The sequence below is a fragment of the Ambystoma mexicanum genome, chromosome 8, assembly GCF_040938575.1.
Source record: "Ambystoma mexicanum isolate Mex_15411 chromosome 8, UKY_AmexF1_1, whole genome shotgun sequence".
Lineage (NCBI taxonomy): Eukaryota > Metazoa > Chordata > Amphibia > Caudata > Ambystomatidae > Ambystoma > Ambystoma mexicanum.
In genome coordinates, this window is record NC_090929.1 from 1,363,728,355 (window position 1) to 1,363,756,250 (window position 27,896).

Here is a 27,896-nt window from a genome sequence, read left to right on the forward strand (position 1 = left end):
CATTATTATCAATAAAGGATGAATTAGAACAGTGATCAAGTTCGTCTTGATCCTTTATAGACTCATCAGCCAATACTATAACCGTGGGATTAGAAGATGTACCACACATAGAAGGAATACACGAAGCAGCAGGAGTTAATAAACAGTTTGACCCAGATATAACAAAAGGCTTGCTAGTGGGCATAAAATTATCACTCCACGGCAACAGTGTGCTCACTTCTTTTGTAGCCTGTGTATCTTTGTCACATGGTAATTTTCTCAGATCAGTATTGGAATCCGGCAAAAGGGCGGTTGTATTGGAATTTCGCTATCCTTCAACATTGTTATATCTGAAATAGAGCACTTGGATTTGGGCTGCATTATGGTAGATGGAATATCAGGCGCAGTACAATTACCGGGCAGATCACTGCTACATACCCTTTTGTCTTTGCCCATAGTGGCGAGCATCTCCTGTATATCGCGCAACGCTACTGTTGCTTTAAATCTTGCGATTTTAGGAACTCGGGAAGCTGAAGCCGCATGTGGACGCGCCGTACTGCCCATTACTTTCCTTTTCTGAGGAGCAAGAGGTGGGGAAGATGGAACTGCCGCCCGTTTGCTTGATCTAAGATAGTAAGAGCGTTGGCGCATTTAATACGCCACCCAAAAAGCACTTGAATTAATATTTCAATTAAAAAGGGTGAATTTGTTAATAATTTTTCTTTTTTTTTTTTTTTCTTTCCCTTTTTTAAAGAAGATAGAGTATAGAAAAAAAGAAAAAACAAAAAAAAAAAAAAGAGAAAACTTTGGCGCCACACACAAAGTGCTACACAGATTAATGCCAAATGTATTAAAAACTTAAATTGATAGTATTTTTTGTCAATACACAATTATATAAATTCCTTTTTTTTTTAGAAGTGATATCATTCATCCGAATAGTCTTAAGCAGCTGTTCAGTTTTCAGGGAAGGGAATGCCCGACAGCTTGTGGAGCTGCCAGAGTCCGACTCTCCACCCCAAACCCTGAGAGCTAATAGAATACGTATAAGTAGAGTTGGCAGCTGAAGGCTTCAATCCAGATTACTCACAGGTCACAGCCAAACAGCACAACAGCGGCTCCAGCCCTTACTTCCTCCAGGGCTTAACGCTGCAAGGGTGGATATACCGGCAATTTATGCTGGGATAGAGTCACGTGACCACTTACGTGTGTACGATAGGCCCCGCCTCCTCCAGGAAGCAGGGAAGGCAGCAAGAGCTCAGCTCGCAGTGCTGCTAGGCTCAGAGTCAATTGCAGGCAAATTCAAACGCTCGGTACATGAAGCGCACCTTCCAGTTGAACAAACACACGCCGCTCGGGCGGATATACCGGCAATTTATGCTGGGATAGAGTCACGTGACCACTCACGTGTGCACGATAGGCCCCGCCTCCTCCAGGAAGCAGGGAAGGCAGCAAGAGCTCAGCTCGCAGTGCTGCTAGGCTCAGAGTCAATTGCAGGCAAATTCAAACGCTCGGTACATGAAGCGCACCTTCCAGTTGAACAAACACACGCCGCTCGGGCAGATATACCGGCAATTTATGCTGGGATAGAGTCACGTGACCACTCACGTGTGCACGATAGGCCCCGCCTCCTCCAGGAAGCAGGGAAGGCAGCAAGAGCTCAGCTCGCAGTGCTGCTAGGCTCAGAGTCAATTGCAGGCAAATTCAAACGCTCGGTACATGAAGCGCACCTTCCAGTTGAACAAACACACGCCGCTCGGGCGGATATACCGGCAATTTATGCTGGGATAGAGTCACGTGACCACTCACGTGTGCACGATAGGCCCCGCCTCCTCCAGGAAGCAGGGAAGGCAGCAAGAGCTCAGCTTGCAGTGCTGCTAGGCTCAGAGTCAATTGCAGGCAAATTCAAACGCTCGCTACATGAAGCGCACCTTCCAGTTGAACAAACTCCTTTCACTCTCCATACTTTAGTTATTCCAGCCAAGTGCCCATAGTGGTTGACATGATCTTCAAATGACCAGTATATGTAAACCCAGCCGCCGCCAGGTTTGCAGTATACCCATCTTCCAACATAGCTACTTGGGTTTCTTGGGTTTTTCACCTTCACAGATGGCGGATCCATATGGTTGTCAAGGATCTGTTTGCGCAGCCTCTCTCTTTCCTTTATTATCATGTCGGTGTGCTTTCCATCATCGGCTGGCAGTAAGACGTGCATGCCTACCATCTCCATTATTTCGTCTGTTGTACGTGCTTTTCTAGCCTTCCAAAACCTTATTACGATCAACACAGCTGCAGCCAATATTATGCAACCTACTATTATCTTCAGCCCATCTGATAGCCATGAAGGCATCCATGACCATATAAATGAAAACCAGCTGCCGTCTTTCTCTACTCCTTTACTTTCTTCCACCATTTTGGAGTGCATCAGGGCAAGTTGTGATACTGCTTCAGTAAGTGTTCCATTGTCTGCGTCATTAGCAGGGATGAATGTGCAACATGATTGCCCTATTTGTGCACAAACTCCTCATTCCATTGCCGTGAGAAGGTCTAGCACATACCTGTTTTGCAGTGCTACCATTCTTACTGTTCTCAGTTCTTCTTTTATTGCGTTGAATCCGTTTACTGTTAAATTTATTGTCATCATCAGCTCCCATCTGGTGATCTGCAACCATTTTGCATTTGCATATGCCTGTAGTCCTGGGTGTATTATGGATGAGAAGAACATTGCTGCTCTGCTGAATAGTGTGTGTTCTGGTAGGATGGAGGTGAGAGCTGTTTCTGATCTTCCCCACAGGTAGTTTCCCGTCAGGTGCTCTCTTTGTCTTTTCACTCTTGGCAAAACATTATTGTTGTTGTTCTCATCACCTTCTTCTATTTCTACTGATCTTCTCCTATTGTTTCCTTCGTCCATCTGGGGAAAGTTGGCCATGTTGACGTGTTTCTGAGGCACAACCAGGGATGGCACATTGATGTGCACCATAGTGCACATTCCATTCCATGATGAAGGCAAGGTGTGGTACGCCTTATCGCCGCAGGCCCAATAGTGGTCCATTATGACTGCTGTGCCGGCACCCCCCTCTGGTATTTCTATCGTGTTTTCACAGTTGGTGTTATATCCCACATCCACATCGCTGTTGTGTTGATAGCACAGTGTGGGTGTTGTGAGTGGTAGTATAGTTATTGGATCTTCGTCCTTCTCCAGCCATGTTAACATCGGTACATACTTTCCCCACGTTGTCCAACATCTGTTGTTGTGCTCTTTTATGGTGGTAATATTTTCTCTTGTTACCATGTTGCTCCCAACCACTCTTATTTCCCACCCTTCATTTGTATATATTTTCCCAGTTATAGTTATTAGAGGTCTTTCCCAACACCCTTGTTCACCAGCAACTTTGTTTGCATACCAATCGCACAGCAGGTATTGTAACGTTACTTTCTTCGTTTCTCCTTTTTCGGGGCCATCTGTCATGTATCTGAAGGCTTCAGTATGGAGGCTTCTTTTGTGGTACATCAAATATGTTTTGATGAAATTATTTTCGTATGGATATGTATCCCTTGTTTTCCATTGAAGTGTCACCACAGTCCCTTGAAATCGTCCTTTTCTTTGGAAGAGTGCCAAATATATCAGGCATTCCACTGTCTTTGCTGGTATTTCAGTGGCTACAAATGTTCTTGATGCGCTCATAGCGTATGGGATCAACGAGCAAACATAGCAGTTGTCCTCAGTTGTCTGCTTACCAATTTTGGTCATGTGCTGATACCACATGTTGTTCGAGATGTGTGCTGAGACTGTGAGGTATGTGTCAATTCCCTTATCATCTCCATATGTGCTGCGTTTAACCCTGTGTTCCTTACTTCTGGCGTTACTTGTACCACCTGACACCGTACCTGTTGCAGCTGTGGGAGGGGGTGAGTTAGTTTGGGATACAGCCATCACATCATAAGCGTTGTGTTTCTGCCTGTCAGAGGCAGCCAATAGACCAGTGACAACCAACACTACTATTAACTTTATGACAATAGCTAATCTCACCGGCATTTTTGCTCTTACCTTTGCTGCGGTCCTGCAGCTTATTCTTGCGATGTTAAAGATGCCCGCCTGAAAATTCTGAAAATGTGCGTTATTTTGTAAGTGTTTTAAATCAAGCTCTGCCTATCAGGTAGTTGTTTAGTGCCCAGGCGAAAAGCCGTTCCCACGCTAATCTCATTGACCTATCTCTCAGAGCTGGTAAGTGCTCGTGGAGATGTGGTAATTATTGTTCTACGGCCAAAATAAACGTGTTGGAGTACACATGTACCCTTCTCTTTTTAGATACTTTGGCCTCTTTACATGGTATACAAACTGGTGTGACAGGGCCTCAAAGGTGTTATCATCTGTGGGTAGCATTTACTCCTGGGCAGAACACGACGTTAGTTACTTCACTTTCTAAACAATACAGTAATATGCGGTGCCTACATGTGTGAAACAAAAAGGAGAGGGAGAACATATACATGTTTATATGTCTGTGTGCAACATTCCAGTTTGTTATACAATTTCCTTTATTCGGTGATGGCAGGGACAGGGCTGGGCGTGGTGGAGGTTTGTTTGCTTTGAGATCTTGTGACCATGGGGTGTGCTATGGGTGACTGTCCAAAGTCTATAGGTGTGTCTGTGGCTGGGGAGGGGTCAGGGGCAGTGTCACAATTGTCCTTGTCTGCGGTTAAGACACGTACTGATACATTTCATCACCAAATACATTTGCAGAACTTTCGTGGTTGGTGAAGGCCCTTGATGTTGGCGTTAATGGAAGACGCATCTGACGTCCAGTCACCACCTCGTGGGGTGTGAGGTGGTGGTTGGATCCTGGCCTATTCCTCAGCTCAAACAGAGCCAGGGGAAGGCAGTACAACCAGCTTTTCTTAGTTGTCTGCTGTATCTTGGCTATTTCTTCTTTTAGCAGGCCGTTTAGGCATTCACAGATACCGTTAGCCTGCGGGTGGTATGCGCATGCAAACTTATGTTTTATGCTGAGCATTGCAGTTATGTGCTCGAACATCTCATTAGCAAAGTGTGGGCCATTGTCTGACTGCAGCACTTCGCACACTCCCCATCTTGTGAAGACTTCCCTCACCAAGAATTTGGCTGCTCGGAATGCGTCCACATGGGAGCAGGGTCCAGCCTCAATCCACCTTGAAAATGGGCACACCACTACAATCATGTATCTTTGGCCTTGACATACGTTGATCATGTCAATGTAGTCAATATGTAAGTGCAGGAAGGGTCTTTCAGGCCGGGGTATAGTACCTTTCATCACTTGCAGCGTGTGACCAGCTGCAAACTGTTGGCACGTTAAGCAATTGCTGATAAATGCTGCAACATGTGAATTTAGCTCAGGACAAAACCAAGCTTCCTTTATCCGTGCTGCAATCACCTCCTTTCCTGTGTGTGCTGGATGGTGTAGCTGAGCTAGGGCTGTGTTTAGTAATGCTAGTGGCATCACTACCTTTCCTGTATTGCTCTGTCGCCACAATGCATCTGTAGGTGACATTGTGCATGCTCTTTTTACCCATAGTTCCTTTTCTGCCATAGGTTCTGCTGCCTGTAATTCTAGTATCTGTGTTTCAGGGATGTGTGTATATCCACCCTTCATCAACATTTGTCTCGCTCCCATCCTCCCCCTATCTTTTTCTTTTTCTGGGGGGTCCATATTTCTCCAAAATACGCAGCATGCTTGGCATGTGCGTGTGCTGTTTCGTTACCTTTTGAGATAGAGTCATCCCATTGGTGTGGGCCTGACACTTAACCAGAGCTATCTCTTTTGGGTCATTAATTACTTCAATTAGTTCTACTAGTAATAGAGCATATTGCACTGGTGTGCCATCTGCTCTTCTGAATCCTCTCCTCTGCCGTTTTATTAATCCTGAGTGGACTGTTGATGTGACGTATGCACTGTCAGAGTATATCGTCACTCTTTTATCAAAACTCTCCCTTAATGCCAATATTAGGGCCACTAGCTCTGAGGCTTGTGCCGAATAATGTTGTGGTAGTTGGACACATTTTACTGGCACATACATCCAGTCTTCCGTCAACCTAACCACTGCTGCTCCTGTCCTTCTAACACCATCGCTTTGGTCTATCATCTATGACCCATCAATGTACATTATTTCCCCCCCCCGCTAGGGCATTTTCCTCAACTCTTCTTGTGCTGGAGTAAAGTTCAATGGCTTGTGTGCAGTTATGAGCGTAGTCACCCTCATCAACTACCTCAGCTATGAATCTTGCCGGGTTCACATTGCTGCACCTTACAAATGTCAATTCTGGTCTGGAAAGAATAATTTCATAACCTGAAGCTCTCTGGGCGGTCAGTGTGGATTATTCAAAATGGCAAAGAGGGCATGTTCCACGAACAGTGTGGTCAGGCACCCCATTGTTATCGATGATGTTTTTTCCACCGTAAAAGCCGCGGCAGCCAGGCTTTGTTCACAAGGGAAGTGGCCTAACATTACAGGGTCCAAGTGTCCGCTGTAGAAGGCTACGGGCTTGTGGCCCATGCTTGTTTTCTGTGTCAGTACTGCCTTCATTACTGCTGAGTCGCAATGTGAAAAAATGAAAAATTGGTGTTCATAGTTCGGAGTGGCTAGCACAGGTGCTGTAGATATAGCATGTTTCAATTCATCAAACGCCTCTTTCATTTCTCTTGTCCACCCCAACTTTTTGTCCCCTTTTTGTGCGTCTCTGAGGGCCTCAAGCAGGGGTCCTATGTAAGAACTGTAGTCAAAAACCCATGCCCTGCAATAGTTGCATAGGCCCAGAAATTGCTGTAGTTCTCTCACTGTCTGTGGTCGTGGTGTGTTGGTTATTGCTTGTGCTCTTTGTGGTGCGATGTTCCTTCCATGCTGAGAGATAAGTTAGCCAATGTACAGTACCTGTTCCTGACAGTACTGTAATTTTTCTTTGTTCACCTTGTACCCCTTCTCAGCCAACACTGTGAGGACATTTACTGAGTCTTTCCTACATCTTTCTTCAGTGGTGCTGAAAATGATGATGTCATCAACGTATTGCAGCATCATGCTTTCCATTTCGATATTCCCTAAATCCATCTGTATTATTCTGTTGAAGATGGATGGTGACTCACAGTACCCTTGAGGCAGCCTTGTATGTTTCCATTTTGTGTTCCTGTATGCGAAGCTTGAGAGGCCTTGTGAATCTGGGTGTAGAGGTATCGAGAAAAAGGCGTTTTTGAGGTCAATTACGGTAAACCGTGATGCCTCTGCTGGTATTCCACATAGCATTGTGGCTGGGTTTGCTCCTATGGGGTACTCTGCTTCTACAATGTAATTCAAGGGCCTAAGGTCCTTGATGAAACGCCAAGACCCTCCTTTTACTTTGCGCACTGGGTACACAGCTGTGTTACATGGTGACTGTGATGGTACTAATATGCTGTTGCTTATCAATGCTGTTATTGTTTCATATATGCCCTCATCTGCCTCTTTTGATAGTGGGTACTGCTTTACCCTAGGTAATATTGCTCCCTTTTTCAATTTTATTTTTACTCCTCCAATGCTCTTTATGCAGCCCACATCATATGGACTGGTGGTCCACAGTGATGCTGGTACTTTTGCCATGTCTTCCTCATAAAATGGTACTGGTGTGGATGCAGGAGCCTCTAGTGCCATTGCCATTTTTAGCGCCACTTGCTTGTATGTCACCCGTAGCTATGTCAACACTCATCATAAACACCATCTCTCCTTCTTTATCGTCGGAGAAGAGCTCCTCATCAGACACCTGTGTGAGCCTGCACCCCTCAGCCAGTGCTATTACTGCTCTCCAGGCCCTCCCCTCTCTGTCTTGGGCATGTACTGCAATGTAATCTGTAGTTGCCATGATTCTCTCGATGCTCACTGAAATTATCTTCCCCTCCGGTTCACTTGCCGAGGTCTCTGGTCTGAACAAGTATGCTGCTGGCCTCCTCCAGATCTTGCCATCAATCCCAGGCATCCATGCAAATGCCATGTCTGTCCCATATTGAAATAGTTCTCCATCTACAGGTTCAGCCCGAGCCACTGTTTGGCCACAGTAAGCTTGCAATATTTGTCGGGCTGTGAGCATGTTTATTCCTGGCGTGGAGCAGATTATGCCGTTCTCCGTGAAGGAAATTTTCATATTCAATCTGCTCATTATGTCCCTCCCAAGAATGTTTACTGGTGACTGCTTCGAATACAGGAGCAGCAGAGACATATCATGATCTTCTATAGATAAGGAGATGTTATCAGTGAAGGGAACCAACCCTCGAGCCCCAGAAAATCCTTGAGTGTGCATGGCCTCGCCTGACAGTTTAAATGTACCCTCCCTTATGCAGGACCTAGTAGCCCCGGTGTCAACAAGGAAGGACATTTTTTTGTAACCTATCGCTACCTGTATCCGTGGTTCCTCCGCAGTGTTAGGTGTTACCGATAGGATGGGACATATCAAAGACATCTGAGGGCTGTCCTAATGTGGATATAATGTCTGACCACTACCTGTGTAAGGGTTATGCCCCAATATGGTCACCTTCCCCAACTGTGTTTGTTGTAGTTGTGTACCAGTTGTTGACACCTGATTGTCTTGTATCTGGGTAAGCTGCTGCGTTGGTTGTACCTGGTGCTGTTGTGTTACTACTACCTGTTGTTGTGGCGGTGTGTATGCCTGTACCTGTTTTTGCGGTGCAGCGTGTGGTTGTGCCTGTGGTTGTGGTGCAGTATGCTGTTGTATCTGTTGCTGTGGTTGTTGCGTGGACGCTTGTTGTTGCGGGGTGCACTGTTGTGTTCCTTGCTGCTGTTGGTAAACTAGTTGCTCCCCCATATGCCCTTGTTGCCCCAGCTTCCCCCATGCTGGTGTGGTGGGTCTCATTCTACATGTGCGTGACATGTGTCCCACCATTCCACAAACCCAACATGTTGGTGGCTCCCTGGCCTGCCCTGGAAAGTTCCCTGTGTTATCCTGATACCCTTGCTGCCCGTTTGAGTAGTATCCCCGGAATGTCCCCCCTTATTGCTGTGCATGCTGGCCATAGCCTCTTCTTCTCATCAGTCCGCCCTCCCTCTGTAGTTGTTATAGTATCCATTTCCCATTTGCATGTGTCCCCCTGCTGTGTTTGCCGTGTAGGGTGAGGGCGGGGGCATTTGTTGTGTTATTATTTGCGCTGGCTGCTGAATTTGTGCTACATGTTGTTGTGTCATGCCTTGTGCAACTATGGCCTGAGTAGGTGCTGGTGTGGCTACCACGGGTGTTGTCAATAGTGCTCCCTCCATGGCGTATTTGGATAGCTTCTTCTGTACCAGTTTTGCCTCCTCTGCCTTCCTACCTTCCTCTTTTTGTTTCATCTTTTCCTGCCACAGCCTACAGTGATGCACTATAGTTAGCTGTATTTCTGGCCAAGCTTTTACTTCCATCCCCACAATTTTCTTCAGCTGTTTCTGAACTGGTTCGTGCAGACCTTGTATTAGTATGTAGTAGAAAATTGCTAATGTTTTATCCCATGGCTCCCGAGTTCCCAAGCGCCACTTCTCCTGAATCTCCTGAATGTAATCAATAGGATCTTCATTCTCACGCATTTTGCGTGACGTAATTGCTCCTATGTCTGATGTGCCTGAATACTGAACCCTTAATGCCTGCCACAGTGCATGCCTGCAGTTGGCAAATGGTGCCCCATCATGCGACGTATCTGTTACTGGGACCCCTGGGAAGACTTCCCTTCTCCAGATGTCATCTGCGGCATCCCCTAATATTGATATTAGGAGCCCTTTCAGGTCCCCCACCGCTAGTTTTTGTCCTGCAGTCTGTTTCTCCATTTCATATATCCATTTCCCAGCTCCCCCACTTAGAGAGGGGAGTCTGCACTTTATGTTTTTCTTGTCGGCATGCTTCCATGGGACATATTGTGGTCAGGCCCCTCCCCTTTCCAGGAGTGGCATTAAGTTCCCCCCTTTGTTTCCCCGAATGCTTGTGGGGCTTTATCAGTGTACTCATCCTCTTCCTCCGTGTCATGTGATCCTATCATTAGATCATTACAGTTATCTGTTCTGTCGTCCCCTTCATTCTCCCTCCCTCTTGTGTTACCCTCGTGTTTCACCGCAGGCGTGCTTGTCCTTTCTTCCTGTCTACGTCCCTGGTGATCTCTGAGTCTGTCAACATATGGAGTGTGCTGTGGGCGTGATGTTGGTCGGTGAGGTGGGTGCGGCGTTGGTGTTACTGAATGTGTCGTTGTCCCTGCTACTTCTCTTACCTGTTCTTCGCTCGTCTTTTCCTCCTCCCTGTTCCCGCATGCCCAAGGTGACTCGCAATTTACCCGTGTGATGTACAGTTTATCTAAGCTTTCCCTATTGTCATCTCCTCCATTCTTTCCCGAACATCCTTCCTCCTCACTGCAAATCTCATCAAGGAAAGACAATCTCCAGTCTGTCCGTTTTCCCCCCACTGTAACCGTCTTTAAATCGATCAAGTTCCCTTCGTTATGTTCTCCTCTTTAACAGTTGTTCCCTGTGTTGATGTTGTAGGTACCTCCAAGTCCTGGCGAGTGTAAGTACTTACTTCATGCTCCATTCTCCTATGTCCTCTCTCCCTTCCCTCGTTTCCCAATACTTCACCCCCTATTTCCTCTTTCTTCTTGCGTAATTCCTTCATTACTTCATTACTTACCTTCGCCATTATCTTTTTGTCTTCTTCCCGTCTTCCCAGTTTGCCCCTCCTCCTTTCAATATGCTCTCTATTACTTTACCTTCTTAATATTTCCGGGCGCTTTCAGACAATATTTTCTTTTTCCACATTTCCATTTCCTTTTCCTTTTCCTCCTCCTTCCTTTTCATTTCCCGCTGCTCCATATGTGACACCCTCTCTGCTATCGCTTTCATCCTTTCCGCTTCCTTCCTTCTCTCCTCCAATCTCTCCCTCATCCTCTCCTTCTCCTCCCTACTCTCTTTTCTTTCCTTCTTCCTTCCCTGTGTTTCTTGCTCGTACTGTCTAATCAGGTCACTTTGTACTTCTCTGAGCTCGGCCAACCTTTCCTCCAACATCTCTTCCTCTGCTTTTGACAGTCGCCCTTCCTCTGCATTACTCACCTCAGTCCCTGTCTGTGTTGTGTCTGTTTCTTCCTCTTTCGTTTTCCTCACAGCATCCTCCTCCTCCCTTGTTAGTGTCCCTCTGACCTTTAGGAGTACCTGTGCTGCTATCCACTCATCTGGTCCTATGCTTGCAACGTGTTCGCCACTTTCCTTCCCCCCCGGTGCCGACCTGTACTGTGTTTAATCCTAACGTGCCCGCCACTGCCGCCGCCCCCCTCTGGTAGCTATCATTAGGGGCGTAAGGTGGAGGGCTGTACGCGGGGTTTGAATATTCCTCAGCAGCTGTTAATTGTGGCCTGGCAGCTTCTCTTAATTCCATCACTGGGTACAATCCTCCTTCCTCCTTCTTTACTACTTTCGCCAGAGGCGTATCGTCTGTCCCTTCCTTCTCCATCTTTACTTCTGATACTGCAACCGATCCTCCTTCCTCCTTCATGCCCTCCTTCACTCGTGGTGAATTGCTGCTCGCCGTGCCCACGTCCCCTTCTTCTTCCTTCACCTCTTTACCTTCCTTTGTTTCTTTGTTTCCCTTCTCCTCTCTTGCCCCTTCCATAGTAAACATCCCCGTTGCTCCTGGCTTAGATCCCTGGAACATCCTCCACAAGTTGAATATCTCTACATGATGAGCTAATTTCTTCCCCTTGTATGTGTTTTGTATGTATGTCAATAGCGAGTGTTGGACGTATGGGTCAAAACTGCCGTTAGGCGGCCATGGTGTCGCCATTTTGTTGTCTGTTCCTTGTGTCCAGTCTACACTATACTTGATAAGCTTCTCCTTGTAAGGTGATAGTATCTTGCAAATATGTTGGAGGGGGGTAGTTAGAGTGTTTCCCCACCCTCCGGACCCTGACCCATGGGACATTGTTATGTTATACTTCAACTTTGTTCAGCAACCACTGTCTTTACCTGGCCCCGTAAATTGGGGACTTTTGACCGTCCGCTGAAAGGTAATACAATTGCTGATATACAGTTCTTTTCCTCTATTGTTTTTCCTCCTCTGATATCAGTCGTATGGCCCCCTGCGGCTGCGGCGCACAGAGCCCCCTGCAGCTGCGTGCCCTGTGTGACATGCTGATACAGCCGCCCCACTTTTTTTTTTATTTTATTTTTTTTTAAACTTCTCCCTCTTCTTTTCAACCACCTTGCTCAACATGACTGGCGTTCTCCGTGCGTGGCCACTTTTCCCCTTTCCGCCCTCCCCTTATCGAGGGTTGCTGGCGTTCTCTGTGCGTGGCCTCCCCGCCTCTTCTATGCTGCCCTTATTATCCTGTGGCCACCCCTTGGTCAATACGGTGTGGCCGCGGTGTCCTATGGAAGCACTATGGCTGATGTCACCAACTTCTTCAAACTATTACCGGTAAGAACCTCTTATAACATTAATGGAGCATGCAATATGTTTTATACTTTTGCCCTCGTCGACCCCACAGCTGTCCTCTCGCTATGCCCAGAGCAGGGTACTCAACAAAAAACTCTTATAATCGGACTGCACACGCTGTGTCGCCTCGCATGTGATACACCCCTTGCCAGGGGAGCTTAACCAGCCAATTATCCTCCGCACTTGGCAACAACCTAGCTACCACCTACGGGAAAACGTCATCTACCTAACGAGTTTTTACACTCAATCAGTAGGGATCCTCGTTTATTCATTGATCAAAACGCCAACTCATTGGAAAGCCACACACCCCTTTTACAGGTGCCCGCGATCTAGACAAATCAGTGCCTTCGAACAACCACACGTGGTGCCTTTTGGCTCCACCCACCCTGCTCTGTGACGCGATAGAAGACGGCCTTCGTGCCTGTCCTGCTACTGCTCACTCATCTGTCAACACTTATCAATCAAATCCTTGCAACACACCGTAAAAACACCTCCCGCCACCCTTATCACAATTCCTCCCCCCTCCCTCACAATGTCACATTGCTTGTTGGTTGTGTCATACTCACCAAGTTCCCTTCATGCGGGGCCGCTCGACTGCGTGCACCCCTCCAAGCGGCCCGCCACCTTCCCTCGTCTGGACCACGTCTGGACACTCGCCAACCGCAGGCGGGATACTTCTCAATCGGCTCCCGAGGGCCAATATCCAGATTGCGCTGTCCGGTCTTCTGGTCCTATGCTTGCAACGTGTTCGTCCTGTAGTCCTCAAAGGGGGCAACGGCAGAGGAGGCCACGCTGCCGGGTCGCCTCGCTGCAAGGGCCTTGGACTTGTATTACCAGGCCAACGGACATCAACCGATCTCAGCAGTGCCTCCAACTTGTCGGGGTGATTCTCCCGGGGCCGGCAGTGCCGTCCGCGGACCTCCGGGCTGGGGAGGCCCCAACTCCTCCCGTGTCCCCAAAAGGAGTATGAGACACACACAAGAAGCAAGGCGGTACTGCAGTTTATTATAATAACGGCAGGGATGAGTCTCGGTTCGTATGCATCCGACGGGACTCTCACTCGTAGTGGGGCTCGCAGGCCCTTTTTACGGCAGTATGACGCACTACTCGCATCACCTGGGAAAGTTAGCACAAAACCTATCATCACTCTGGATTGGTTCCCTGAGGGGTAGGGTTAGTATAGGTAACATATGGAAAGAAATATTAGTGGATGAGGATGGGTCAGGTGGTACGCTTTGGTTGTCCCTTGCAGTTGTTACTTTAGAATTGTTACAGAGGGACCCTTGGTGATTGGCTAAGAGTAATGGCGTCAGTAATAAGCCCCCCTGTATTCTGATTGGTTCTCCCGCGAGCCTGCAAGCCTGGGACCATTGCCGTTCCCAGCTCGTGGTGTACCTGTCATTAGCAACAATGTGCAATTATTTGTTTGTGCATACAATGGACAGGTCTGTTCATGGGCTTGTGGACAGGCCTTTCCCATCACTGTAGGTGTCCATCTCGCTTCTTTGTTGTTGCAACCTGTGTCCCAGACGTGGGACCCTGGCGGCTTCCTGTCTTGTGAGCTTGGCACCTCGTCAGTTCAGCTTGGTCACGTGTGGAGAGACCGTAGCTGGAGCAGAATTATGAGCATTAGATTTCTATTTCGTCTCTGAGTGCTTGGCACTTACAGGTGTAACCTTGGCGCTGGGCTTGCGGCATACGAGTTGCAACATCGTGGCCTTGGCTGTGAGCTCTCGCTGGGGGCTCGTCCTGCATGGTCAGCACGTGTACTCTTGTTCTGAGAGGATTTTCATTGCGAGGCTCCTGCCTGGGGACTATTGCTTGCGGCCTACTCGGGCCTAGTTCATGGGTGGCGGTACATAATCCATAGTATGGAGATCGCGGGGCGACAGAGTGTCACACGCAGCATTAGATATACATGGTGGTGTCGTCAATTGGGATGGGTGGCGGAAGAAGCGTCAGCAAGCATGTACACGAGCTCTTCGGCGTCTTGCGTTTCTGCGGTGCTGTAAAAAGGCCTATGTAAAAAAAAATAACAACGATGCACGTCAGTGGGTGTGTCAGTCACCTACTTCATAGCACTGAGTATGTTCTTCGTGCAGGTTGCTGTGTGAGTGACCAGTGTGCATGGTGGCACGTGTGTTCTCGTCTGATGGCTATGTCGTTATGGCATCTCTAACGATGTGGATACTTGTGGCTGTTGTTCTTAGTCAAGCTTATCCATGTCACAGGCGTCGGCTTGAGCTTGGCGTGCTGGTGGGCATGCTCCTCTTATGTGTAAGTTTCTGAACCAGGGTATTTTATCATATGGTAAATAGACAAACTCGTCTTGTGGGGGGTGTCTGGGCCGTGATCCTCTAGGCCATGGTCTGGATGAGATTGGAGGGAGGGTCTTGTCCCATTCTCCCACTTCAAGGGCATGGAACATTTCTTCAGAGAAATCTCCTCCACGTTAGCTAACAGGGGCTGCAAATAGGCAAACCTTTTGGGGGAACACGGACATCCGGGAACCTGCCCGTGAGAGGCGGCATGGGACAGAGGGGGTCACCTCTGGACCCGGTGCCCAAAAGGATGATTTATTCATGATTATGTGCATTGTTTATGTTACCTATAACCATATTTGTATCAATAAAAACCTACAGCCTTTTATTGCCAACACTTGACCAAACTGTTTTGGTGAAAACTTTCAGGAGGGAGGGGCAAGGGCCTTGAGGCATGACGCCTATCCCGTACAACAACATAGGTATGGCTGCTGTATATGGGTTCAACAGTTATGGGTAATGCCGCCGGGCTGCCCAAGGCGAGGCCTGGCAACTGTTGTTGCAGGGCAGCAGGCTTGAGAGAGGGGCAGCAGCCCTCCTCCAGGGTCAGTGCCCCTCTCGGTCTCTCAGATAAGGGAGACAGCCAGCTAGGTCTGGCACATCAAGGCACGGAAGGGTGAGGTAATAAATACCTCACCCTTCCAGGAGACTATATGGGTGCGGTGCACTTTGCAGACCCTGGATCTCAGGCAGTGTAGTACGGGGGGGGATCCCACTCCTCCCTGGGCGGAGGAGGGGGCCCAATAGGTCAGCCGCAGGCTGGCCTGGCCTGGAGGGGGGTTGGTGCACAGACCCCCACACAGTACAAAGGCTCAGGGCCTCTCTGGGCTTATATAATGAGCCGTAAACAGTGCTAAAGCACAAACTGTTTGTCGACCCTGCACGGGGACCCAAACAGTATCTAGAAGTTCGCTGTGGACTCAGCGTCTTCCAGCCATTTTCTTTGCCACAAAACCCTCCCACCACAGAAAAAGGGGAGATGAACATCGGAAAGAAACTCAGGACACCATACGGTGATCACAACAAGTCGTGGGACAAGAAAGGCGGCACGGGCCAGAGGGGGTCACCTCTGGACCCGGGCCAGAGGGGGTCACCTCTGGACCCGGTACCCAAAAGGATGATTTATTCATGATTACGTGTATCGTTTATGTTACCTATAACCTTTTATTGCCAACATTTGACCAAACTGTTGTGGTGAAATCTTTCAGGCGGGGGGTTTTGAGGGGGGCAAGGGCCTTGAGTTGAGGCATGACACCTATCCCGTACAACAACATAGGTATGGCTGCTGTACATGGGTTCAACAGTTATGGGAGGGGACTCGGATGGGCAGGTCGAAGGAGTATTTTGTGAATTACTGACACACTGGTTGTCACTGGTCAAGAAGCAGCTGCAGAGGTATTTATATATCCAATTTATCAAAAAGAGCTGCAACTTATGGGTTGCTTGACACTGGTCTACGTCTTCGGTATTGATATGAAATTCCTCCTGCACGTGATATTCTCTGCTATCGGTTCGACACAAGTCTGGTCTTTGGTACCAGTATTAATAACGACGTCTCTTGTTTACAAATGCGCAGAGATTGCTGATAGCACGCGATCGGTCTGAAATGCCGATACACGGGTCATCCCTTCCGCCCCAGATGCAGTGGTGCAGTGCCCACCGCCAATAGGGATCCAGCACTTCACAGGAAGAGAGGAGGTCGGCACATACCTGGCAGTGGGACTGCCATATAATGCATGGTGGGTAAAGGGGTGGGGCTCTGCATGTCTCAGAGAAGGTGTCTGCACATCTCAGGCGGCATGTCTGCACATAAACTGATAAGATAGCTCAGCGGCTGAGCGCTTGCTGCTGTCATCTGCAGGTCGCTGGTTTGAATCCCGACAAGGCAAGCTCAGCCTTTTATCCTTCTGAGGTTGATAAATGAGTACCAACTTCGGTTGTGTGATATTGTATGTAAATATGTTCTATGTTAAGTGCTTTGGCGAAAGTGCTATGTAAATAATTATCATTTCACGTGCAAATGAATCACACTGAGTTGTACTAGCAACACCACTTTTCACACAATGGCCCTCATTACAACTCAGGCGTTAAGGGTTAACCCTTAACGCCTGATTCCAATTTTAACGGCTGCTTTTAGCAGCCGTTAAAATCCATGGCGCTAAACCGCCTTGGTGCTAATTACGGCACCGTAATTTACGGTGCAGTAATTAGCGCCTTCCCCACTCCCATTATGCCCTATGGGGCAAAAATGGGAATGGGGAAGGGTAAATGGGAAATGGGGATTTACCGCCCCACTCACCTTGGAATGGGGCGGTAAATCCGCCATCCACCATGGTGTAAACGTAGTTTACACCATGGTGGTAAAGTTGGTGTACTTCCCGCCTGGGTCGTAATTGATCTAAATATCTCAAACCCAGAATTGGCCCCTTTGAGTTGGCAGTTCTCAAGAAGTGTGTCCAGAGGTGCCGAAGATGCGTTGTGTATTTCAGGCAGAGTGGCTGCATAAACACACCGGAGCCTGGATATTTCAGGGTCATTACGACCCAGGCGGTAAGTACACCAACTTTACCACCATGGTGTAAACTATGTTTACACCATGGTGGATGGCGGATTTACCGCCCCATTCCAAGGTGAGTGGGGCGGTAAATCCCCATTTACCATTTACCCTTCCCCATTCCCATTTTTGCCCCATAGGGCATAATGGGAGTGGGGAAGGCGCTAATTACGGCACCGTAAATTACAGTGCCGTAATTAGCACCAAGGCGGTTTAGCGCCATGGATTTTAACGCCTGCTAAAAGCAGCCGTTAAAATTGGAATCAGGCGTTAAGGGTTAACGACGGCGTTAACCCTTAACGCCTGAGTTGTAATGAGGTGAGTGGGCCAGCACACCTTAGAAAGGGTTGCTGCCCTGTACTTCACTTTATTTCATGTCTACAGGCACAGCCCGGAGGCAAGCGGGCCCCGGAACTAGAGTTCCAGAGAAGATGGGGATAGACGAAGACAAAAATCAGACAAACAAAGAGGCTCTCAGGACTGAGGGGTTTATCAAAACAAATACATTTTCACTTTGTTCTTGAAACTCTCCAGTGACCCACAACTTCTGAGATTGAGGGGCATAGCATTCCAGTTCAGAGGTGCAGTCCCCCTGTAACAATTGCCATATGAGAAAGGTCATCTGTGCTTCCCCGGTGGTGTGCATGTGTGAGGCCTGCTGCCTAGCTCACGAATGATGCCTGTGTAGCTCAGGCATGCCATCTACATGCACCAGAAATAGTGCCCACACATCTCAGCTATGGTGTCTCCAGATCTCAGGCATTGTGTTTGTGTGTCTCATGCATAGTGTTTGCACATCACAGGCATGAGTTCTGCATATCCCAAGTATGACGTTCACACATCTCAGTTGTGATGTCTGTATAACACCCGAGACATGGGACCTGATTTTTTTTTTTAAAAAGGCTTTTGAATAGAAAAACCCCATTGAAAAGGGCTTTGTAAATCAGGCCCATGGTGTCTGGATATCCGGAGAATTGTGTTTGGACATCACTGCATGGTGTTTGCATTTCTCAGCTATGGTATTGGCCCACCTCAGACATAATGCCGCCATGCCCTAGGCACAGGGCATATCTCAGCTAGGTGCCTGAAATGCTCATGCTGGTATCTTCACATCTCAGATTCAGTAGGCCGTTGCCAGCGTGCACAGCCCTGTCCCACCACCAGTCCACATCGCAGGCATGGGCGCTTGTGTTACACGTTCTCATTGCACATGCTTTGCACGTGGTGTTCCAACTGTAATTGTCAGCCAGTCATAGTAACACAAGCAACAGCCTTATGCACCTGCCAGGGTCTGGGCATCACGGGCCCGCTCAGTGTTATTCATGAACCTGAAGACTCGGGTGCGTAGGGCAGGGCTAGCTATCCATTTGCATCGATAAGAATGAGTTGGAAGGTGACAGTGCCAGGCACGCATGCGTGTCATGCCCGCACACTGCTATAGTCAGCCTGCATGACATGGGTGCAGCATTGCTGCTGACATAACTAGCAGCCGGGTGGGTGGATAAAAACCGGACAGTCACCAGCCAACAGCCTCAACCCAAGGGCAAGATCGAAAAAAAGGGCCCTTGTTGAGGAGGTGTGCCTGTCACAAGTGCCAACTTATGCAAGAAGATCGTTCTGCAGCGTTTGACAGGCACGTTTATCAGGGCAGTGATTATTTTGCTTGCATTTTTTCCATCAATACAGCACAGGAGGAGAGCATGTTTGCCCCTTATTCTGTGACTAGATGGTCAACATGCCGCCATTGATAGAATGTTGACGACGATGTGTTTAAAGAAACAGTGAAACATTGCGGGGCCCTAACCTCCCACACCGAATCTCCCCCAGCTTCTGTATATCCTCAGCACTTGCCTCGGCACACCCTCTACCCTGGAGGCGTGCACGTACCGTACATTGCACTTCACCTTGTGCTCACCCCAGCACCTATCCCATTCCCCCCTCCCTTCTGCACTTGCACGCTCTGAACACTCACGAGGCATATAGGTTTGTCGCCCTCCCCCAAAACTGCATTTTATATTTTGTTTATTGTTTTTATGTTTCTCATCCCCTTGTCCCTCCTGGTTGCCCTGTGGGCACTTTGAAACAGAATGTACTTGCTGTATAAGAGCCTAACAAGCTAACAATAAATAAATAAATAAAATGTACCTTATACAGTATGTCGATTGGTTTCTGTAAAGTGCACATTCATAGTCAGTGCATCCATCACCCTCAATGAGCTGCTGGTAGTTGCAGCTTTAACCTCAAATATGTTGGCCCTCTAGGGAGGAGCCGTGGGTATTTTCAACAGTGGGGGTTGTGGGAGCTGCCCACCCGGATGTGTCACATGCATGCTAGAATATATCTGGGCCGTGGCACTTACATGTGTACAGATTATACCCTGCTTTGCTGCTAAATACAGCATCATGTATGCTTTTTAAAGACTGCATAACGACCCCCTCCCCCCTCCCATCCCCCAAACACACCATAAACCCTAATAGAAACCCCGGCTCTTGCCTTTCCTCCATTCCACCTCCGACCATTGTGTTTTTCTCCTGTCTAGAAAGACTGTAAGACAAACAGGGAAAGAACATGCATCTTAAATGGCCACCATTGCTTTCAGCCATTGGCGCCACGAGCATACAGATGCATATACCTTCTCCTTTCTAATCACCCACCAACCACACCTGTTTATGGACATGCCAAAGACTAAAGCCACCCTTCCCACCCACTACCCACAGGTGTGCGTGCAGCAATTCCATGGAAATCTAGTGCCTCAAGGCAGAATACAATCGCTGATCCCTGTGGGAGTAGGGCTGTGAGGGGGCTCGGGAATGGAATTTATGTCCCAAGCGGGCTAGTGAAAAAAACAGCAGAAAGCCAGTGACTGCAAGATAGCTCAGTGCAATGTGCCATTAGAGAGGACCCAGCAGAGCTGAGGTTCAAGCCCCCAGTGAGTGGCAACCTACTCACGTGGCCTCCGCCTGCTATCCAGCAATGGGTCAGCCAACAAATAGTAACGGGGCTTGCTTTTACCAAAGGGTAGAGGCACGCGCCTTCGCCCTCTGTGGGCAGTATAGGATTACACAGCGCGTTCCTCGTCCCTGCAGCTAGTCTGACAGAATGTAAGAGCAGACATACATTCTACATCAAGCAGGGGCCAGAATCCTGAAATGGCCATCGTGTGCAAGTGCAATGTTCAAAGGTGCACAATACCCTGCCCAATCAAAACATGCTTTAATACACGTTTCACCAGGGCAAAAGTTGCCCTAGTGCTAATTCCACTCCCCCCTGGTGCGCAAATACGTAGGCGGTGGACCAAGGGGCTATTAGCACCTTGGTCCATGCCAGTAAAATACCGGCACCGCCTTGGAGGAAAGGGGAATTACCGCCCTATTCCAAGGTTGGCGGGGCGGTAATTCCCCCTCCCCCCATTGCCCTTCCCCATTCCCATTTTTTGCCCCATAGGGCATAGTGGGAATGGGGAAGGTGTTAATTACGGTACCGCAAATTGCGGTACCGTAATTAGCACCCTGGTCCCTTTGCTGGATGGTTTTTAACGCCTGCTAAAAAGTAGGCGTTAAAGTACCAACCCGCAAAGGGACCTCGTAATCAGGCGGTAAGGGTTAACGGTCACCAGTACCATTACCGGTGACCGTTAACCCTTACCGCCTTCCGTGTAATGAGGCCCAGAGCGGGTTCTGCACGAGGGCCTTGTTGCCCCAGTGATACTACCATTCACCCTCACACTTGAACCAGTGAAAGGTTTCTGTATTCTGGCCCCAGGTATGTAACAGACATCGTTCAGTGCAGCTGGAAAAATCATTTGCTAATCTATCCGTTATATGCTGTAAAATAGCTCAGCGGGTTGATGTGTGTTGCCGAAATCTAAAAGCGATATCCTGGTGGAAAGTTCAAATAATGGTAAGAGCAACTCAGACTTTCATGATTGCATGTAAAAAATGTTCTGTGTGCTTAATGGTAAGAGCAACTCAGACTTTCATGATTGCATGTAAAAAATGTTCTGTGTGCTTAATGGTAAAAGCAACTCAGACTTTCATGATTGCATGGAAACATGTTCTGTGTGCGGTGATATATAAAGAACGCATGTGTAAGGGTTATTATCTGCTGCTGGACCTAAGTGTGCGCGGGGTCCCTGCCCGGGTTTCATTTGCCTGGGCGCAGCCACGCTCTGCCTTGACGTGCAGGGGTCAGTGCTGGAAAGGTCTATGGCTGTGAATCCAAGTCTCAGGCATCCTGCGCCCTCTGAACTCCTCGGGAAAGGTCTGTGTGGAAGCCAAACCTCTGCGCTGCCCTGGGCTATGCTATCAACCGTGGCATCGTCTCGGCATGCGATCAACACTGCTCAGGTTTTCGGCAGGCCCCGGAGCCAAGGCCTGGTGCAATACCTGCTCATCGAAATCTGTCACCTCTGCTGGGACGTCTGCCTCCAGCGAAATTGGGGAGATGTGCCACAACTATTGTCATCGCTGCCCCGTGGGTTGTCATGTGACACATGAATGCGACATGTGGACCTGCAAGGTAAGTGCCCATTAGACTCGTGTTTGCTTTCTCCTGGGCAGCGAAGAAGTTATACTTCGGGCCTCAATGTTGCAGAAAGTTTAGGAAAGTTACAAAGCAACTACAAACTGATAGCTAAGTTTTAGGACCTTAGTGCTGTCTAAAGGCTGGAGATAGGACGCCGTTTCCTTGTCCCTGCCGAGAGAAGCTCTGTATAAATGGATCGCCAGAAACTACTCTCCCACCTCGAACATGCAAGCACCTACTCACCCTGCTGCGACCGGTCCACTCACCCCGCTTGGACCGGTCCACTCACCCTGCTGCGACCGGTCCACTCACCCCGCTGCGACCGGTCCACTCACCCCACTGCGACCGGTCCACTCACCCCGCTGCGACCGGTCCACTCACCCCGCTGCGACCGGTCCACTCACCCCACTGCGACCGGTCCACTCACCCTGCTGCGACCGGTCCACTCACCCCGCTGTGACCGGTCCACTCACCCCGCTGCGACCGGTCCATTGCAAGAAGACTTCACTAAGGACCTTGTACACACAAGCAGTTTGTAATGGCGCATTCCCATAGGAAAACGCTCTGTCAATCAGTCTTGCTCAGCCCCAATGAGGATACAGTAACACGCCCACGACTTGTTTCAAATAGAACTTTTTATTTACAGACAACAGTACTTTCTGAAAAAGAGAGCTGCATTGGGTTCGTATTCCAAATTCATTGAATAGCCTGTATGAATGCATTGCTCAATATTCCCGCCCCTCGCAGAGCAGTTCCATCCCTGTGGATTTTACTTACAAAGTCATACCTATGTACAACAACTCACACAGGTCCAACGAACTCGCCCAAAGTGTTTTTGGAAAGTATTCAGGGTGGGTGCAGCTCTGTCACAGTTCTGGGTCGCTCCCATGCGCATTGAGTCGACGTCACTATTCATGTTCGCACTTGGGCATGAAATCGACTGGAGGACCAATAAAAAAAGTGAGCCACGGCCATTCGTTCCTTATGTCACACTGCTTAAGTAGTAGCAAAAGGGGAGTGTTTAGGTCAAATGTGTTTTATATTCTGCATTGTAAAGAATCTTAGTTCAGTAGCCTTGACCACAGCTACCAGCTGCACAGTAAAGTAACTCGTGTAGATGGCCCACTTTGGAAAAATAAAAAAATAAAAAACTTTTCCCTCCGTGAACAAAAAATCTGGCAGAGGCTAGGATGTTATACCTGCACTTAGAGCATAGCCCTATTGCCCTGCAGGCCAGTCCGAGACGGTCACTAGTGTAAACGCACCACGAGCTTCTGATGGTGGCGTCCATGAGAAGCCGCCGGAAGAGCGAAACATACCCCCGTGTCACCGGGACTTGCTTTCTCAGTCATTGCTATTAGGCGCTTGCGTTGCCTTCTTTCAAGGGAAGTTTACTGGGACCACACAATTGCGTGCTCTTGGTGAATTAAGGCCTGGCACTGAACATGGGCGACCCAGTGACTGACAGCGGGGATCTCTGCACAGGGGCGGTGTTTACGAAGGCAATGGCGATGCCAGGCCTCACAAGGCTAGGGTGAAGGTGCCGTCCAGCCGCTAGAAGGGGAAGGGGGCGGGTGCACCACAGCCCCCTCACACTTCCGACTCTTCTCTGTGGTAGATCAGGTGGCTGACGCTGAAGCCGCCCCCGCTGCCCTGCTGCTGGGCTGTGTAGTAGTTCATTTTAGGGCCGGACGGTGCCCCAGTGTTCACGCTGAGCCCCGCGCTGCTGCCAGGGTGGTAGGTGTTGAGTCCGGTGCCTGGCGGCCTGCCTGGCGCGTACTGCCTGGGGGCGAGGGCCGCGTGCCCGCTGAGCGGCAGGGAGTTCGTGCTCGCCCCGAAGCCCGTGTGGCTCAGGCTGGAGTCCTGGGCCGCGGGCGGGGGCTTGGCCTCCCTCCCCGGAGAGCAGTCCTGCAGCTCGGTGGGTCCAGTCCCCGGCAGGCCTCTGCTGACGAGGCCTTTGAGGGCAGTGGCCTTTTGCTCGGCTTTTTCAGTCGCCCCAGTGGGAGCTAGGGTCTCGGATCGCTTCTTCCGCTTCCTCCTGAAGTTCCCGTTATCGAACATTTTTTCGCAGTTGGGGTCCAGGGTCCAGTAGTTCCCTTTCCCTGTAAAGAGAAAAAGAGAAAAGGTGCACCCCATCAGCTTACAGCCACTCTAAAAACAAACAGTGTAAACGTGCTAAGCAACCGCTACCTTAACACTTTACAGGCACATATTATTTAAGAAACATTTCCAGATTTCTTTGCATTTCGAGATCCCCTTGCATACGATATATTATTGTAAAGTACCGTTCGAGCATGTTTACTATTGCACGTTAAAGCAGCCTGGTAGCATAGTGGTAGGGCAGCATGTCACCGTATAACAGAGAACTACTATGACTGTAATTGTCACCTGCATGGGGTCACTTTTCAGAAAAAAGATGGACACTGCGCATCATCGTTTTGGTTAAAGTGCATTTTTCATTGTGCTTTGTTTTAAAAATGACCTTTCACACCATATTCTAAAAATGAAACAATCAGACTACATTCATCATAATTATAAATAAACCCCATTCATTCGCATTCGCTTCTAAACTGACAAGCGCACGTGCATTTGAAGTTTGGGATATCAAATGGGATCAGTGCTTAATTTGTATTAAAAAAAAAGTCAAGTAAGTGCTCAAATATTTTCTGGCACTCCTGTGACACTGCGGGTGGGCAGTTCCCCACCACTGCTGCCACCAGCCATAGCCGCTCCCCACAGTGTCCACATATTTGGGGTGAGACTGCAGCTCGCATTTGCTCATTGTGGTTGATGGATGCACCGACCATCACCACTGCATAATTTCAGTGAGTCTGAGACAATAAGGGCCAGGGCTACAAACTAAGTGCCAGGGCTGAGCCCTGGCAAACACCCTCACACGTGAATCACTGAGCGGCATAGATAAACCGACAGATGGATAGATCAATAGATAGACACACAGGCAGATAGATCTGGAAGCGTTGTCGTGTTTCATTGGGAAGAATGTCATTCGGGATATAGGCGCAGGGGCGAGTGCTTCCTTCCTGGGCACAGGTGCTTGCTGTGCCGGACTTCTAGGGTTCATCAATAGTAATCAAGAAAGCACAGGAGAGGGCTATTGCCTCTTCAAGGCATCCGACTTCTAAGAACATCTCACAAGCCCAGAATGACATCTTTTCAGACTAGTACATTAAAGGAGGGGGGCATACATGAAATATAGCTTTCGGTTTTGTGGTACGTCCTTAGGCACCTTGGGCAGTCCCATTAAGCATGCAAGCTCCCAACTTTGGGTTTGTTGCTCCCTGGGACCCCGAGGCACCGACTTTAGGTTTTGGGGAGTGGGAGGGGGGGGGGTGCACGGAAGACAACGAAAGTCTCATTCAAAGTATAGGGACTTTTGTGCAGATGGCCTTTCCCAGTTTGCAGATGACATTTTCTGGGGGGCACCCAGGCCCCTGAGCACCCGCATACTCGGCACCCCTGCTTGGACCTAGGAGCCCATACATATCCCCTTCAATAAGTAACTCAAAAGCAGATTATCTATCTATCCATCCATCTATCTATCCATCTATCTATCCATCTATCCATCCATCTATCCATCTATCTATCCATCCATCTATCCATCTATCTATCCATCTATCCATCCATCTATCTATGTAAGGGCCTCATTCACATATTGGCAAAAAGCCATTGAAAAACGCTGTGTGAAGAAGGGCCTGTATATCTAGCCACCCACATCTCTCTCTCCCCAGCTTTCCATCCGTCCATCCACCCCTCTCGCTCAGAAAGCAGAACATTACTGGGAACCTTGCAGCGAGGATACTTTAGTGGGCCAACTCAATGTGCGTGTCTGCTGGCTTTCAGGACCCTGTGGATGACTTGCTCCCGCAAAAAGCAAAGAAAAAAACACAAGCGTGGGATGCTGCAGCAAGGATGCCTTCAGTAGGCGACCCCGACCCCTCAACTGGCTTTCAAGACCGCAGGGGTCTCTGCCCCTGGCGGTGCCGAGGAAGGGAGCAGCGTGGTCTTAAAAAATAGGGAACAAACCATACCAATGAGGATGTAACCTAATAAAGGTAGCATTGCTGCTATATCCCCTGTCTGTTGCTTTTAAAAATCCCCCCCTGCACTGTTCTGTTGTCTAACAGGTTATAAAAACATTTCCCCAGAGGAAATAACCACACACTGATGGACACTAGACTATAGTGCTTTATTTTCTAAGAAATAATGTGAATTACTGCACACTGTAGGCTCCGAAAAATAAAGGGAACGCCGTCTCGCTCGTGCGGTTATTTTATAATGCGGCCAATTTAAACTCTGGGGAGCCAACTGACAGTATAGAAAACTACAACAAAATAGATGTTTTTTTAAAACACAATATGTAAAACAGTAAGGCCCGATTCACAGAACTTTTCGCGAGGTGCAAAGTGCAAAGTGACTTTGCACTGTCAAAAATTGCACTGATTCACAGAGCTGTGATTCACAGAGCTGTGCAAAAGTGATGCAAAGTCACTTTGCACTGCAAACACACTTTGCACCTCTCTGTGAATCAGGGTGTTTGTTGTCAGTGCAAAGTCACTTTGCACCGTGATAGAAGTTCCATGAATCGGGCCCTAAGATTGCATAGAGGTTATGCATTTGATCTTATCTCTGTTTCAATATCGCACATGATGGCATGCATCGGACAGGGCAGGCATGCAGTGGCTGGCGCGGGCCAGGGGGGCGCTTCCTTACCAGGGTCGTCCTCGTCGCGGGGCACCTTCTTGAAGCAGTCGTTCAGCGACAGGTTGTGGCGGATGGAGTTCTGCCAGCCCGCCTTGCTCTTCTTGTAGAAGGGGAAGTTGTCGGCCACGTACTGGTAGATTTGGCTGAGCGTCAGCTTCTTGGCGCCGTTGTGCTGGATGGCCATGGCGATGAGCGCCGAGTACGAGTACGGCGGCCGCACCACCTTGAAGAAGTCCTGCTGGCTGGACAGGGACAGCCAGCTCAGGTCGGCCCCCCCAAAGCCCGAGGTGGCCCCCAGAAACTGCCTCTGGCTGGCCCCGTAGCCCGACTGGATATAGGGGCCCCCGTTAGTCCCAGAGAGGTAAGTGGCCGGGTTGATGGCAGGAGAGTTGAGCCACAGGTAGGGGTTGGAAGCCGGGGTGCTGAAGTCGCTTAGGCCGTAGTTGGCCGAGTTTGCCGATGCCGTCCTCTGGGTGTGGTGGTGCAGGTTTTGCTGGTACACGCTGAAGTTATCACAGTACACGGCCATGTCTAGGATATCGTGAGCATTGGGGTGCTGCAGGGGGGCCGACTGGGGAGCTGCGGGCTGCTGGCTGAAAGCGTTCATAATCCTGCGTGACAGGAACCCTCAAAAGCAGCAGGACGGGGTGCAGCCAGCACTTCAGCACTGACGAGATTAGGGGCGCGCCGGGGCTGGGCACTTAAGTCATGTCCGGCAGCGGCTTCCCGTGCGAGCTCCAACTTCAGGACGTGCAGTTGACGATATCTAAAGTAATGCGGCGCAGGCCCGCCTCCCAAGGCCGCCAGCACGCCCACCACCATCTACCTGACACCGCCACTGCTCACCTCAGTCCGCCAAAAACACCGCCCACGCCCCCTTCCTAACTCCAGGTAAGCATCGCTTACCCAGTCCAGACCTCTGGCCGAGTCCCCTCCCCACTTCACCAGGTCCGCAAGTCTCACACGCAACTGCACCATTCCCACCCTAGCCAGGACTGCGCACTTCACCACCACAGCCTCGTCCGGCAGAGCACAAGACCTGCTCCCCTCATATGCCCTGCACGTGCCCTTTCCTATCCTGACCACCCTGCCCCAGTGCCACCGCACCTGTGATATCTGTAGCCCTAATCCTTTTGCATGTATACCTATATATCGGTTTGGCTGCGCCCTGTTTTATGTTATAACTATGAATGTTAAGGGCGTGTGACTCGCCAATAACTTTTACTTTAGGCGGGTTAGTGTACATTGCAGATGGGTCAGCGACGCTGGCTATAGAAGGGGCAGTGAAAGCAGCGCTTATCATCAAATACGATCATTCTGTAGACGTGTCTCTCTAAAAAAAAGTCTA

The 27,896-nt window shown here is 49.1% G+C and overlaps 1 protein-coding gene across 1 annotated transcript; it reads right to left on the minus strand.

Annotated features, from left to right (window-relative positions):
• Positions 1-22,443: 22,443 nt before the first annotated feature.
• FOXI2 (forkhead box I2) lies at positions 22,444-27,365 on the minus strand. Its single transcript, XM_069611481.1, has 2 exons — positions 26,558-27,365; positions 22,444-23,928 (listed from the first exon to the last, which is right to left on the minus strand). The coding sequence occupies exons 1-2, from the start codon at positions 27,153-27,155 to the stop codon at positions 23,417-23,419; spliced, it is 1,110 nt and encodes a 369-aa protein (XP_069467582.1). The 5' UTR covers positions 27,156-27,365; the 3' UTR covers positions 22,444-23,416.
• Between the last annotated feature and the right edge of the window lie 531 nt (positions 27,366-27,896).